We start from the raw sequence: 15,569 nt of genomic DNA on the forward strand, positions 1-15,569 counted from the left end.
CCAGATTCTTGTGCACCTCCAGCCTTCTCAGTTGATGGAGCATGGGAAGCTGAAAAGTCCTTGGCTAGTGTAAGCATTACCTAGCAACAACTAAAACATCGGTGTGTTATCAACATTGTTCTAGTCCTAAATCCAAAACACAGCACTGTACCAGCTACTAGGAAGGAAATTAACTCTATCCCAAAACCAGGACAAAACTATTGCGGATTCATCAGGCCTAAAACTTGAAACAGTGTTTCAGTGTATGTTAGCCTTGTTTTGAATTGTTGCACAAGTAGGAAGCTACAAAATCGTTCCAGTACAGTCATAACATGCTGTGAGACTTGGTTCATGTAGGTGTTAAATCTCTTCCCTTTCTCTTAATCTAGAACACATCAAAGTAGCAGATAACTTCTACCATAAATATTCAGATTTATTTGAGCTGATGGCTTAAACTTGTCTTGCAGATTCGTGGATTTCCCACAATTAAAATTTTCCAGAAGGGAGAAGACCCTGTTGATTATGATGGTGGCAGAACTAGATCTGATATCATTGCTCGTGCTCTGGATCTGTTTTCTGACAATGCCCCACCACCTGAGCTCCTGGAGGTACTTCTACATCATTTTCTCAAATTGCTCTTTCATCATATCCTTTGCAGCAGTTTTTACAGGTCTATATTAACTGTAAATAAAACAGTCTAAGCGTGCTGCTTGCACACTGTTTTGCAGGAGAATGTCAAGGATGACAAGTCTGGTCATTCAGCTTTCTGTTATTTAATTTTAACTTTGTTGTTGACTGAAAGATTATTACAACTGATACAGTGAAGGCACTGACAGGATGGTACCAGGGTGTCTGAATCCTCTCTTGAGGAACAAGTGAAAAGGTTGGGTTCTGTGCCCCATCTTTTTTCTTGCAACAAGTGGGCAGGGTTTTGTCACTTGTAAGCCATCCATTAGAAGTTGCATGATTACTAATCTTGCTTGTTGTCCAAAAAACTCCACTCGCTGTATGGTGGCTTCTAGTTTCAGCTTCATGTTGGTAGATTTGAAATGGTGATCAGTTATCTTCAAAGTGGGGTGCGTGTAAGACAATCCATTGGGGTGCCAGAAAGGAAAAAAAAATGTTTATTTCATCTTTGTTATCCTTTTAAAATGTCTATTTTTCTGTATGCCTTATAATGTATGTAATGTTAGTACAGTAGTACATGTATATAAGATACATATATTGGGGCTGCGTGCTTAGAAGGTTTTTTTACTGGTAGCGGTGCACAATCAAAGTTTGGAGACCACTGATGTAGATAAATGGATTGATTCCCTTTTAAGGTAGATCACACAAAGTTGGTATTGGCGCTGTTAAAGTTGATTAAATGTCCTCATCTTCAGCAAATGCTGCACCCTGCTGGCTCTCCTTATGCTAGCAGTACCACAGATGAAACCTACAGGCATATGCATAGGTCTGGGTGTGCTGTTTCCAGCCCTGGTCAAAGGACAGTGACTTCGAGCAAGAAGTGACATCTTACTGTGCTCTCTGTAAGCCTTATTTGGTACTGCTTACTTTCCTGTTGCTGCAAGTCTCAACAGAAGACTTTTTGTGAACTCTTTGTAATTAGTCTTATGGTGGGGGACCAGTGAAGTAGAAGAGGCTTGTAAACTTTTGTGTCAAGTTGTTTCAATGTTTATTACCTTGTAGGATGGAGTTGATAGGCTGTTGGAGGGAAGTGCAGTCACAGCTGGGTAACCGAGTCTTACTCTCATTGACTTTCTGCCGCTTTCTTCTAGATAATTGGTGAAGATGTTCTGAAGAGTACCTGTGATGCTCATCAGCTCTGCATCATTTCTGTCCTGCCTCATATTCTTGACACAGGTAGACATACAAGCAAGCAGACTTCTGTATGAATTTGTCACTTAAAGCATGTAGTTGTGTTTTAACTTGTCCAATTCTGTCTAACAAACAGGAGCTTCAGGGAGGAATTCTTACCTGGATGTCATGTTAAAAATGGCTGAAAAATACAAAAAGAAAATGTGGGGGTAAGTGTCATTGTAGACTGGTCTTCTTGGAAAAGATGTAAGCATTTTTAGAGGTAACAGGATAGAATTTGTATGATAGTGATTTACCTGCAGATAAGAGTTTTTTCCTTGTTCAGGATAGTGTATCTTGGTATTTCACTAACTGTACTGCGGGAGGGGATGCTGTGGCTTTAGAATAAACTGCTGTTTTTTTTTTTTTTCATCCCCCTCTCAAATCCTGCATTTACAAGTGATATCTAAGCATTAATGAGATCAGATTAAGCATCTTTTACTCTGTCCTGAATGCTAAAATATTTTAGGGCAGTATTTATCCAGTTTCTTTCAGAGTCTTTTGCTGGTGGATGAGTCTGCCAGTATGACTGAATTCTCAAAAAAAAAAAAAAAAAAAAAAAAAAAAAAAGTAAACTGCAGGTTATTAACAAATTTCATGCTCAAAGAAGCAGGCCAGCAGGCTTTGCCTTTTCTCCTCCTCTCGAGTGGAGGTTAGGATCTCTGAGACTTCTCTGGGAAGTGAGAGTTGTTCTGACACACTGACTGCTGTGAAAAGGGGGCAAAATGGCATGAAAGCCTTGGGGGGAAATGCTGAGATTGGCTGATTCCAGAGGTTCCTCAGGGGACTTGTTAAACATTAGAGGAACTGAGACCTGGCCAGTTAGGAGCTAATACTGAGTGAAGTATTGGTCTTGCGGTCTTTGGCCAGAAATCCTCTACAGTGGGATTTGGGCAGTACTTTGTTGTGTTTGGGTCTGTGGCTTGACCCATTTTAAACCTTGCTTAATATAGGCTCAAGTGCAGCAATTTGTTCGGATTGGTAACATAGTTCTTTCCCTGGACTGTCTTTCATGGCTGTTCTGATCCAGCTTTCAGTGGCTGTGAGCATGGGGCTGGCCTAGAGGTGCTGTTCAGGAGGGGCTTTCTTCTGTTATGTGGTTCAAGATCAGGACCCTGCTATTCCCTGCTGACTTCAATAACAGTTGACACTGTCAAGCGCAGTTCAGAGCCCAGCTTGAACTCTGCAGGGTTGCAGGATATCTGTGATTTCAAAATGACTGTAGTGCCTATTCTAATTTTTCATTTTCTATTTTATCTTTTCATCAAGGTGGCTGTGGACAGAAGCAGGTGCTCAGTCAGATCTTGAGAGCTCTTTGGGGATTGGAGGCTTTGGGTATCCAGCAATGGCAGCTGTTAATGCTCGGAAGATGAAATTTGCCCTTCTGAAAGGATCTTTCAGTGAGCAAGGGATTAATGAGTTTCTCAGGTGTGAAATCTTTAAGTGACTTAAATCTTTCTGTAACTGGGACTGTGACTCTTTAGACCAAAATAAGGCTCTCCTGGATCAGACAAGACTTGCACAGTAAGAGAATTAAGACGACGAGCATTCACTGGAGTAAGGGAATGATTTCAGTGAGGACTGGAACTAATAAAGCAGTATCTACCTTCTTGTGGTGGACAGAATTAAGTTGGACATTTAGACTTAAATGGTAGTTTTAGCACAACTTTTTAAAACAGTTTGAAAACAGAAGTGAGCTTTGATCTTGAAAAATTCTGGTTCTCTGGTAACCCAAGAATTTAATGGGATTTGGTAATCAATACTATTTAATTCAAATGGTGCATTCTGATTAGTAATTGGGAAGTTCTCAGTTTGGGAATCTGAATGGGTGCTGCTGAGGTTCTTGAGGTTCTGTATGTTGCTGTTCATTGTTCGATGTGGTCCTGTCTTCCCCCTCCCACCCTCCCTATCCCCATTCCCCTGGCATCTGATAAACTAATTGGGGGAGCTGAAGCAATCCATCCAAAAAGTCAGTAGCTCTTTGCTCAGCTCAAGTTCCCTGAAACTGCCTCTTGCGTGTTGGGCAAGAGCCAGTGCTGAGAAGGATTGAATGGGGAAAGGAAATGGGGAGGAGGGCAGAAGGTGGCAGCAGCACTGAAAGGAGCTGAAACAGAGTAGCTAAACTTAAACTGTTACTTAAGCATGGTCAAAGTGAAGTGAGAACTCTGCTTCTGGGTAAAACACCAGCTGTCATAAGGTGTGTAAGAGCCTTTGAGAGCTTACATAGCAGTGTTATTTTCATGTCCTTGCTTGGAGAATGGCAAAGGACAGTCAGAATTGCAAAAGGAAATACAGTAGTCTCTCCCTACCTTGCCATTAATTGAACCCTGTTCCTGCTGGATTAATGGAAACGGTGCTATGTTCTCTTACCTGTGTAAGTGATCAGACTTTCTTAACGCCAAAAAGGGAAGGTTCTCAGAGCGTCAAGTAAAATATAGGATTCAGATGCAAGAAGAGTAATACCAGACGGTCTGTACTAATGCATGTGAGAGAAATGTCTGCCTTTCTCAGACATGGTGAATTCTTAGTCTATAAAATCCATCTTAGTGAAGCTTTTCCTCATTAGGGTGGATGGTGCTTCCAGGACACAACAGCCAACTTAACAGCTTATACTGCATTAGATAATTGGTTTGGTATTGTCTTACTGCAGAGCAATACTTGCTGGAATAATCTCTTGACACTTCAGCTCAGCTGTGCTGCCTAGAGAAAGCACAGTGATCACAGTTGGTGTAGCTGGCTGTTAACTCAGCTTGCTGCATGCAGCTTCTGTAATCTAATAGGCAGTCTCAACAGTGTTGACCAAAAGTAAGGGAACAAGCACTGAGAAGAGGATAAAAATTGTAGACTCCACCTAGGGAGGAATGCTTATTCAGTCTTATTAGCCTCTGAAAGAAGGCACAGGGATTAGTTCTTTGGGATTTTAGTGTTAGGGGTTTTGAGCAAGCCTAACCAGCAAGTGCAAGATGGGGTGTTTCAACGCAAAAGCTGGTTACCTCATACCCATTGTAACCCGTGGGCACGTAGAGTCCACTGAAAAGATCACTAGTGATTTCAGTAACAGTTGCAGGTGACTTCCAAAACTAGAATTACAGACTCCTCTTGGAGTTGCCTCAAGTGATACACAACGTACTGTTAAAGGGGCTGTGTTTATCCATGAGTGTTACAAGGGGTAACATTATTTCAGCAGCACCTGCTGAAATATGAAACAATGTAGCTCACGTAGTTTGTCTCTTTGGATCCTATTGTAAATTCACAATGCTGCTTTAAGGGCTATTTTTCATTTTCTGCTTCTTAATTTGAAAAGCTTTTGCTTCCAGACAGTTTAGATTTGCTTCAAGAGATGCAAGCAGACTTCAAAGTTAAATTCCTTTTATCTGAAGCAGGCACTGTTCCAAGTGGATGCAGACTGGGAAAATTTCTTAAATTTAACTTTTACTTGTCTTTTCTCAGGGAACTGTCTGTTGGTCGTGGCTCTACAGCACCAGTGGGTGGTGGATCTTTCCCTAAAATTCATTCAGTTGAACCTTGGGATGGCAAAGATGGTGAGGTAAGAGGTGCTCCATCTCTACAAGTGCTGATGATTTGCTAGGTTCAGAAGTGACTGGATAGAGTAACTAAGAACTGGCAGTGTGAAAACTCTTGTTCTTCAAAGATTGTGGCAAGTTGTGTTGATGGCTTCCCATTATCTAAATCCTGCCACCAGACCAAACACCAGCTTCATCAATCTGACATTGTGGACACATACTCCTGCCTAGCTGTTAGGATGTAATCTGAAGGTTGAATCCCTTGAGGGTGAAACCTGTTATTACCCATGCTGAGTAAGGGAGGTGGTAGTGTATGCATTCAAGACCTGAACATCTGTGGAGACTTTGGTTCTGCAATATGCTGACCTTGCCATCAGAGTCTTAATGTCAGAAAGCTTGTAAGGTAAAGCCCGTGTAATAACACAGTGATTGCATATGTTCTTAAGGTTCAACATTGCTGTAAAAACCAAAGTTACTACAATCCTTTGATCTACTTCAGGTGGAATTAAAACATAGAATGTGGTAGTAGCTTTGTTACATAGTTTATCTGTATTTGCCTTTATCTGGAGTATTTTTATTAGTAGAAAACAACCTTCTAGTCTAAACTCTGATCACTTGTCCTGTGCTTAATACGCTTCGAGTTTTTATGAATGAAAGAGATGACAGGCGGGAGCTTTCCTCTCAGGATGAAGTAAGCATCTTTCAAAGTCAGTGACGTCCCAGTGTTAAGCGCTCTAAACGTGTGCTCAAAACCTTCCCCTTCTCACAGCTTCCGGTTGAAGATGATATTGATCTCAGTGATGTGGATCTGGACGACTGGGATAAAGATGAGCTGTGAGATCTTCAGGAATCTCCTTTTCTTGAGAGAGTTTGCGCAGCAGTTTGCAACCTGGTTCACAATCAGATGGGTATTCCAGTGGCCTTTTTATGGAGAAATAGCATGTGACACACTGTGCTATTTGATGCACTGCAGCAGTGAACTGTATGCATCTCAAGAAAACATTGCAGAAATTCTATGAATTGTCAATAACCAGTAAACTTGATTGTATTCTGTGTAACAAATATTTTGAGGACAACATGGATATTTCTTTGGAACATCTTAGTTTTTATTTTGTTGATAGTGTGCTGTTTGAGTGTTACTGGAGGCTGTTAGTGTAACCAATTTCAAATGTAATATTTTTCATGGAGGTGGAACCTGGTCAGCTTCTGTTTCAATTAAAGAATAAAACAAAATATTTTTGACACACAGTGTTAGTCTTGTATAGAGTAACAAAGGTGCACATGATAAAAGCTATCCCATTTTGGATGACTCTTGAAAAATGAACTGTAGAATAGAGAGGTAGGTGCAGAGGGGAGTCCTACACCACCCCCTTGCGGTGAACGATCTTGACAGTTTGGCCTAAAGCCTGATTAGATGGACAATCTTTGTTTAAATGCTCTTTAGTCTTCCTTTTCCTATTCCTTCTCAGGGGCTTTCTCTTTCTTTGTGCCAGACTTTGTAAGATCATTAACGCAAGGGAAGTGGGGTTGCTGCTGCAATGGGAGACACGGGAGCTCTTGGTCTTTTCCCCAGGATTAGCAGTGAAACTAATCCCCATTTTAGGGCATGAGGATTTCCAGGTGCTAACAGAAAAACACCACGGCGCTGTCTCCAGCAAATTGGATCTAATATTTCTTCACTTCCCATCTGGCATTGTTTTGATTTGAAATTGCCATTTCCTTGGAAGGGGAATCAGGAATGGGGATGGTTGCTGCTGCTTTTTTAATAAAAATACTATTATATTTTATTGCTCTCCATGTCTTGTGTATCGGTGTCTAGTGACGTGACCCTCACGTGATCAGCTTGTTTGTAAGTAAGGAATGAAAGAACTGAAAGTTTCCCCTCCTTTCAAGGAAATAACTTAATATGGATATTTGTCATCTCGTGTCTGTAAGAGATCGCCCGTAGCTCCTCCCCGTGAAAGGGCAGCGTAAGAACCGCTGGTAGCCGACAGTAACTTGACTGCTGATTTGGTGCCGGAAGCGTGCTCCAACTCTAAGTCATCCCAGCAGCTGAGATCCAGTGGAACTGTTCTAACTGAAATGTCTTGGCAAAACTAAACTTAAGAGTATGTGGGACTATAAGTCATACTACGATAAGCTCCGCAGCAATTTTGAGGATTTTTCTTAAGCTTTTCTTTTTTTAAGTTCAAAGAACTTGGGGTTTTGCGCTGATGCTTTCTGGTTTTTTGTTTGTTTTTTTTGTTTGCTTTGTTAGAAAAACAGGACTGTGCGCACTTAGATCCATCAGCCACCACACTTTTTAAATTGTTTTATTTCAAGTCCAGTAGATATTCCATCTTTGTAACTTACCAAAAAAAATAAATACTACCATAGTACCTCCTGCCTCCAAAATATGTTTTTGTAAAACTATGAACAAGAGATACTTATATTGAAGTCACTGTAAAAGTTACTGGAAGTGGGAGGAAGATCTTATGCAATTATCCTGCTACAGCATCTGCATTTTAATTTGACTTTCAGAAGCTAGAGTTTGTTTTACTGTAACATTAGGGTCTTGAAAATTAATAGATGAAGCTTGAGCAATTTTTCTTTAACTGCAGTCAAGAAGACTGAGGTCAATCTTGAAATAGACATAAGGATAGTATTCTTGATTACTCAGTTGTAAACCAGGGATGTCCATGCCAGGCTGCAAAAGGAAACAGTATGACTTTAGTACCACTAACAAACTGTTGCACAGTTCCAAGCTACAGTGGGTTGCTTTTGTGCTCCTCTTCCACAGGTGAAAGGAGTTTTGTATTTGCTGTGCTTAGGATGAGGAGTTCACCACTAAGAATCTGGTGTTTGCCTGGTGTTTTCAGGTTGCCTAATGCAGTTAGCACTGAGAATTCATGCTTGGTTGCAACTTTATGAACATGTAGCATTTTTGTGTGCTTCAGCTCTAGAGCAACTCATTTCTTTCTCCTCACTTCATGCACTGGGAATCTTATTTAGGCTGTTTTAACACCTACTGGTTTATCCTAAATTGTGTGTGCACTCAAGATATGGGGAGGGAGAAAGCAAGTACTGCTGCTTGCTGAAGTCCTAGGTTGAGGTATTTAATCAATGACAGCCTTTTACAGGGGTGGAGGTGTCACGGTCCTAGCACTTAGTTCTGAATTCATTTTTCTTGCTTGCGTTGATCTGAATGTTTATAGAATACTTGAAGCTTTTTACCTAGAGGAACTAACAGAATTGAGCAGACCTATTTCAGTCCAGTAGCTGTAAACATCAGATGCTTCAGGAGAAAACGTAAGCAATCTCTACGCGTCTCCACCATAATCTGAGCCTACCTGTTACCCTAATCCAATCTGTAACCACCAGGGATTGGAGCTGCATCCAGGGATCCTGGCATTGCAAGGTGTGAGCAGTTGCTTGCTCTAATCCCTGGACTGTGAAAGTGTTAATTTGGCTAAACTGAGACAAGCTACAGCACGCGCAGTCGTAGTCCAAATACATACATCCATTATACTTGCTGCTGCGACTTCATCCAGGTGTTTGAAGACCACGTTCAGGACATCTCTCAGGCGTTTTGCAGACTTCCTATTTGGCTGCAGCAGCATCGCTTGGAAGTTCACTGGGAGGCCATACCTTGAAACACATCAACATACACGATCATCTGCTGGGAAGGGGCACACCTTTCCGCTCCTGCCCTTCTCCCTCTTCAGCCTCCTGGCGTGCTAGCTGATTGTGCGCTGCAGTGCACAATCTCAGTGGTGGTGGGCTGCCTCCTTACCTGAAAGCATTTTCTTTTTGAAGCTGAAAGTCAACTAAACAGTGTCTTTCTGTTTTCCGCTTCCCTGTAAGTGCCCCCAAAGAACTGTTTTTCATCAACTTTGTACGTCACTTTTTTTGTGGTCATCTGTATTGTCTCCTGTGAGCTTCTGGAGCGTGGTGTGTAAGGACTGTTCCCTCCCATGAAGGAACTGCCCCAGGAAGAGAGCTGTACATTTTGACTTCTACAGGAATCTCTGCCGGCACTGCATGCTTACCCACTTACCTCAGGACAGATTCAACAAAAACTCTCAAGGCTTTGACATGAATCCAAGCCACAAATGCTTCACTGAAGTTCACTTTCAGCCAGCGCAGTAACGGGCCCTATGAGAACAGACACAACAGTGTTGTGATCCCCTCGCTGCGTGAAGCGGCTCCATAGCTACCACCACTGAAGCATCGTGGGCTGCTGAGGTAATTCTCAGGCAGCCTGTTAGTGGCTCCCAGTTCATCAGAAACTCGGGTGACGTTGTGTTATCTATCCTGTGCTTCAGTTTTCTGGGCTAAATGGAGCTCACAGGAGTCAAAGCCATTTCTGAGCGAGAGGTTAGGCACACCAGTAGCAAAGGTTGTCATTATGTGGGCCATCAACTTGATGTGCTACTTACATATTGTTGTTTCTTATCGGAAGCTAATTTCATCAGCTCTTCCTTTTCACATTTCAGTTCCTTCTCATCAAAATAAAATTCTCGAACCATGAACCTACAATTGAATTACATTTCTCTCACAAGCCATAGTCCAAGCAATATGCACGCTCATTTCTTTTGCCTCTGGAGAAGCAGGTACGGGATGTTTCAAAGTTGCTAGCCATTTAACCAGTTCAAGTATGTGGAAGGTGGGAGTCGAAGCCACCCCCAGAAAGCAAGCTTCCTGCTGTCAGTAGCATGACAGCAGGAAGGACAACTCCAGGATCTGTAGTTTGGTGCTTAAATAGGGTAACTGTATCTGCTACCACAGCTCCTTCCCACCCTGCCTTCTCAGTGGCTTTAGGGCCAACAGCAACCCAAACAGTGAAGTCCTAAAAATCGGTGATGGATTCAACTGTACTGCACACAGAACAAGCCTCACCTTATCCTCATCATCTGTTTGCTAGCCTGCCCTGCCTAGCAATCAGTGCTTCTTACCTGTTCTCCCTGGCTTTAGCCTTGAAGTCATCCATCACTTTTCTAAATAGGGTCACGGTGAAGAGTCCTCCCTCTGCATCCTCAGCAATCATTCTGTGGGAGGGAAATTTACTGCTGTGATTTGACAAAGCAAATCCCTCATGCTTTCTTTACCTTTCTCTTTTGCAGTTCTTTTTTTCATTTATGATACCGAACAACACCCTGCTTTTCAAGAACTGCTGTGACTGAAATAGGGAACAAAGACTTTACTAGCACCAGCCACACTGTCTCCAATGTAAAACTCCCACAAGTTGAGTTCCTGAACCCGTCGTAGTACACACACATTCTGCCTGCCTGATTTCTCTGTGTTTCCTGGTAACGTTCCCCCACTTCCCACACACGTGTGTTTTTGAGACAGGCAGTAGCACGCAGCTTTCTTCTTTCTCTGTGCTTTCCACTTCTTCCATTTCAGATAACGGCACTGTCTCCTCTTGTGCCCTGGATTGGACCTTATAGTCTGCGGGAGCTGAGCAGTGGAATATTTAATTCCTAGGAAGGATTTTTTACTCCAGGTGAAAAGATAAGTTAATATGGCACTTGCTAATGCAAATGACAGTACACTGAATTATCCTATTCTACAGCAGGAAGCAATTAAAGATGCAAAGATAGTGTTTGATCTTTGTAAAAAGTAGTTTCCATAAAGTTGTATGTGATTGCATGTGTCTGAATTATGCCTGGATTACTGTAGCAAATTGTTTGTCTGTTTTACACAAAAAGCAAAGGCCCTGGTTGAAAGTAGAAAGAAGTAGATTACTGGAAAAGGGAACAACAAGCTAATTGTAAAAAAAAAAGTGATGATTTTTTTTTCTTTCATCTGCACTTCCCTTCAGCAGAGTAGTTTCTGATTTCAGTTGAGAATGAGAATGGGCAAATCTATACATTAACATGGAGCCCATGTGTTAGACAAGTGATTCCTTCCACGATCAGCAATTTGAGGGGCTGATATGGCAGGGATCTCTGAAACAAACAGTGACCTTCATTTGGAATTTCACTTACTTGGTGGAGCGAGGCACTACCATATCGGAGAGGGATTCATAGGTCTTCTGCCACTGTACGTAGCTTGACCTTTGAGCAACACAAAACAAAGCACAGTAAATAAATACTATATACTAGAAAGCAAATGTGTTGATAAAGATAGTTAATTAAGCTAATGGCTTAGGGTAGAAGGGTTGAGCTCTTTGTGCTGGGTTATGTGATTAACATACATTAAGCCTCTCCTATCCTTTCCTCTCCTGGTCACCAGCTCAGGAGATGTTTCCCTCAATGCTGCACCCTCAGTCCTCACTTGGGGTCTTGGCATGAGGAAGGGCCCAGAGCAGGAAGCTGATGGTGGGAAGAACGTGGCTTTTGGCACATACTTCCAGGCTGCCACACAGTGTCCCACGCTCCAGGACCCCTGCACAAGCTGCCCCTGATCCATGGATAGGTGTGGTACATCTGCTGTGTGCAATCCCAGAGCTGATCTGGTGCTACACTGCAAACATGGCAAGTGCCAGCACTGGGAGAAAGGGGTCAAGGGGATGGTAAGAGTTTGCAAAGTGAGAAGTCTGTTTATAGGGGGAATCTGAAAGAATGTGCAGATAATAAACTCAACAAACTTACCTCAGATAGCTTTTTGTAACGTCTTTCACAGACAGAGAAGTGATGGTACTGTATGTGTGTGTGTTGGGACAGGGCTATCCAGAGAGGAAATTTTTGTGTAGGCTTCTGAGAAGGACATCTCGTAACTTCACAACCAACGGTGATGGCAGTCATCCTACGTGCAGGCATGTACGAATACATGGCCAGCAGAGGCCTTGTGAATTTGACAGGTCTAACTCCTTTCATTAAGTGGCTAAGCTCCAGTAAGAATCTGTTTTTCTCTTTTTTTTTTAACTTGTACTATTCCTACCAGAAGGCTGTTTGAGAACCCAGATTAAAAACCTACATCCCGATTCTGTCCTGCTCCAGATTCAGAGCAGTCTTTGTCTTTTTCTTTTGTGCCAGCACCACCCTTGGCAGAAACTGTTCTTTCCTCTTTGCCGTGCCCCAGCCACGGCGCTGGTGAGCTGCCCCAACCTGACACAGCATCACCTGGATCCGGTGCGTAGGCCTGAAACTCAATGCCACACTGAGCACGTCTGCACGCACTATTGCCTTACTTTGGCACCACGATGAGCAGCGTGATAAGATACTCGGAATTCAGAACAAAGTCTTCTTTATGCACAACGTCTGCTAGGGTCCGAGTCAGCAAATTTCCCCTACGGTGAAGAAGACAAAGAAAAAGTAACATTAGCAGGAACCCAGCAGCAGCACACTGGAGGTATTGTGCTGAGGGTATAGTTGCTAATAGTGTATACTGGAGTAGAAGGCGGCCAGGAAGGAGGTGGCCAAAGGACACATCTACACTTCTAAAATGGTCATTTAGTTATTTTTACTGCAACTAAAAAGAATAAAAAAGCAACTAATACTAATGGCAGAATATTGGTGATGAGCACTAGGCTAGTTTATGCCCTTTATGTGAAATTACACCATTCTGCTGCTATTGTTTCTACAGTAAGGGTGTAGGTGCTGGGGAAGTGCACACCTGAAGTTACCACCCCGCTCCCAGTCATTGCCGCATCTTGCAGGAGGCACCTGCCTTCTCAAGGCTGCCTGTTGAGCTGCCTGTGTGACCATGCTTCAGAGTAAGCAATGTTAGTATGGACTGAAGCCATCAAAGCAACCCTGGCATACCTGGACTGCTGTGGACAAGCACACAGAGATACCTCCAGCTGAAGGACAGTGGGAGCAGCAGTCTTGTGCGCAGGTGGGATCTGCAGGAGGGGGTCTCTTCTCAGTCTAAGACCACTCGATCACATTAAGTCCCACTAGTGCTGCGCACCTAGGAAGTGTAGAAGGCTGGGGCTGGCTGGGCATGGTTGGTAGGCACTAGGTGTGTATGGGAAGAGAGCAGCTGCCCTCTCTGTCACCGGGCAGGAGTGAAGAAGGACCTAAACCAGTAGTTTTTGGTTTGAGGTTCGCTGTGCCAGTCTAAACATTAATTAACTGGCCAGTAACATCTTATTAGATGTTTGTTCAACCCAAGCTAGCTGGCACTGGTAGACACCAGAGATGGCAGCATTTGAAGTTGGACGGGATGGTGAGAGGAAGATAGGCCTGGACCACAAGGTCTCCATTCTTCTCCCTCATCACCTTGCTGGAGGCCTGGCATTGCTCATGTTCCCCACACAGAGCTTCTGCCTCTCTCCAGGTGCTTAAAGCTGACGTGGAAGCTGGAGAGATGCTGCAGGAGTGGGCTGGGAATACCAACAGTGCCAAGAAAAGGGAAATGGGAGCTAATGTTCCCTTGTCCCTCCCGCCCACGATTATCCACATGCACACAGCCTGAGACAAATGTGTCTATCACTGTCTATACCAAGCTGGAAGCACAGGCCAGTGGTGCTGGCTGGCGGTGGTGAGGCATGGACACAGGAACTCAGCAGAGGGAGGAGGAGATGTAACTGTAATATGGCTCTGCCGACCCTTGTGGGCACTGCAGTCCCCATGTTGAGCAGGTCTCCATGAGGGATAGCGTTTTTTTTACAAGCTCATTCTGAACCACCACCTGGAAGTATTTCTTCTGTGGTTTCTGGTTGGGTTCAGTGGAGTTGGTGCCAGGCATGCTCATTTTAGCTCCACATTCAGAACAGAATTCCAGCCACCCTGGGGTTTGGTTTTAGCCCCTGTGAGTATCTTCCTTGGGTAAAGGCTGGTTTCTAGGCAGGCTGCCAGCCTGGCTGGCCGCAGTGCCAGGAAGGCGAGGATCTACCTGTGTCCTGTGCCCAGAGCAAGGGGCCTGAGTAGGAAAGAGTGACACATATGAGCATGTGTTGGGCAAGGGCTTGCACAGCATCATCTAAGTTGCTTTAAATTTACTACTTACTGGAATTTACTATTCTCCCCAGTGATATCCCGGAAAAAAATCCAGGTATCAGCACTGACATAGGTAAAGACCATAAGCAGTTGAAGACAGGAGAGAGAACATTTGGAAAGCCCTGATAGGGCATTACCCAGACCAACAGAATGAAACAAAAAAAGAGAAAAATGTAAGTGGGATGCTGGTGAGGTGCGGGAACAAGCAAGACAGAGCTGCTTCCTATGGGAGCTCTGCAAATGCTGTTCAGAACACAGGAAACAGCTCTGTCTTGCAAAGGAATCCACCGCTTGACCCAGCTCATCTAATTTCTGACTCCCTGAAATCTCATCCGAACAATACAGTACATTTGGTTTTGACTCTTTCCAAGACTGTCTGCTCACACTGCCAATAAAATCCTATTAGGAACTGCAGTCTCCCCGGGCTGATTTTGAGACATGCTGATCACACCAGCTCCCCCCTCGGCTTTCGCTGGGTCTGTAGATGCTCAGCATGCCCCAAAGCCAGAAAAATGCGTTCCCACCAGAACACAAACGGTCCACAGCACAGCAATGGGTGTGAGCACGCACTGTCCTCTGTTCAGCCATGCAGCTTTCCAGATGCGAACAGGCATGTGCTATACTTACACAGTTTTTTTCTCCAGGCTTTGCAAATTTCCTTTAATGTTGTTGTATGCAGCTGATCGGGTCTTTAGGTCTGTTTCTATTTGAGTCACTTGCTAAACCAAAGTAAAAAAAGTGAGTCAATTCAGTGCTTGAGGTGTAGTCCTCACCCCCCTGCCGCTACCTCTGCACCTTAACGCAAGGACACAGCTGTCAGCCCCTCGTCAAACCACCTGACTGTGCCCAAGAGGGAGCCGGTGTCAGAGCTCCCCTGTGGCAAAGGCCTCTGCAGAAAGGCGGACTCAGTTAGCTGTTGCTGGGAGTGTTACAGCGGTACCCAGGGAGCAAGTCCACGGTTTCACCTCTTCGCTAGATTGAACACACCACGCCCTCCTGAATGGACTGACAGTGTAAATAACGCATCCAGCCTGCAATGTGTTTGATTTAATGTCAGGCCAACAATTTCACAAAAGAACTCCAAAATGGAGAATAATACGGCAGTATATAAAAACAATAAAATATTACAATGAAGGGGATTAAAGTGCAGAAAGCATGTTAATGTACTCTAGTAATCTGACAAAGCGCCATATACTTACAGACCGGATAGGCTTAAATATATGTATCATTATTATTACAGTGGAAATTAAAATAATTGAAATTATTAATAATATTTTATTATTATAACTAATAAATATTATTATATTTATTATATATTTATTAATACCTATTATCTATTTAT

At 43.3% G+C, this 15,569-nt stretch overlaps 2 protein-coding genes across 2 annotated transcripts in view; one reads left to right on the plus strand and one right to left on the minus strand.

The window, feature by feature from the left end:
• Window positions 1-7,157, plus strand: part of PDIA6 (protein disulfide isomerase family A member 6) — a 34,733-nt gene extending 27,576 nt beyond the window's left edge. Inside the window, exons 8-13 of the mRNA XM_009275611.2 lie at window positions 447-587; window positions 1,758-1,842; window positions 1,934-2,006; window positions 3,106-3,264; window positions 5,287-5,383; window positions 6,130-7,157. Of these exons, the coding sequence (XP_009273886.2) occupies window positions 447-587; window positions 1,758-1,842; window positions 1,934-2,006; window positions 3,106-3,264; window positions 5,287-5,383; window positions 6,130-6,198 (624 nt within the window). The 3' untranslated portion in view covers window positions 6,199-7,157. The remainder of the gene's footprint in view (window positions 1-446; window positions 588-1,757; window positions 1,843-1,933; window positions 2,007-3,105; window positions 3,265-5,286; window positions 5,384-6,129) is intronic.
• Window positions 7,158-7,822: 665 nt separating this feature from the next.
• ATP6V1C2 (ATPase H+ transporting V1 subunit C2) overlaps window positions 7,823-15,569 on the minus strand; it is a 21,397-nt gene continuing 13,650 nt past the window's right edge. Inside the window, exons 5-12 of the mRNA XM_009275580.1 lie at window positions 14,855-14,946; window positions 12,475-12,573; window positions 11,330-11,398; window positions 10,295-10,387; window positions 9,779-9,872; window positions 9,397-9,494; window positions 8,858-8,987; window positions 7,823-8,046 (exon numbers count right to left, since the gene is read on the minus strand). Coding sequence (XP_009273855.1) covers window positions 7,951-8,046; window positions 8,858-8,987; window positions 9,397-9,494; window positions 9,779-9,872; window positions 10,295-10,387; window positions 11,330-11,398; window positions 12,475-12,573; window positions 14,855-14,946 — 771 coding nt within the window. The 3' untranslated portion in view covers window positions 7,823-7,950. The remainder of the gene's footprint in view (window positions 8,047-8,857; window positions 8,988-9,396; window positions 9,495-9,778; window positions 9,873-10,294; window positions 10,388-11,329; window positions 11,399-12,474; window positions 12,574-14,854; window positions 14,947-15,569) is intronic.

The sequence above is a fragment of the Aptenodytes forsteri genome, unplaced genomic scaffold (assembly GCF_000699145.1).
Source record: "Aptenodytes forsteri isolate BGI_AS27 unplaced genomic scaffold, ASM69914v1 Scaffold94, whole genome shotgun sequence".
Classification (NCBI taxonomy): Eukaryota; Metazoa; Chordata; class Aves; order Sphenisciformes; family Spheniscidae; genus Aptenodytes; species Aptenodytes forsteri.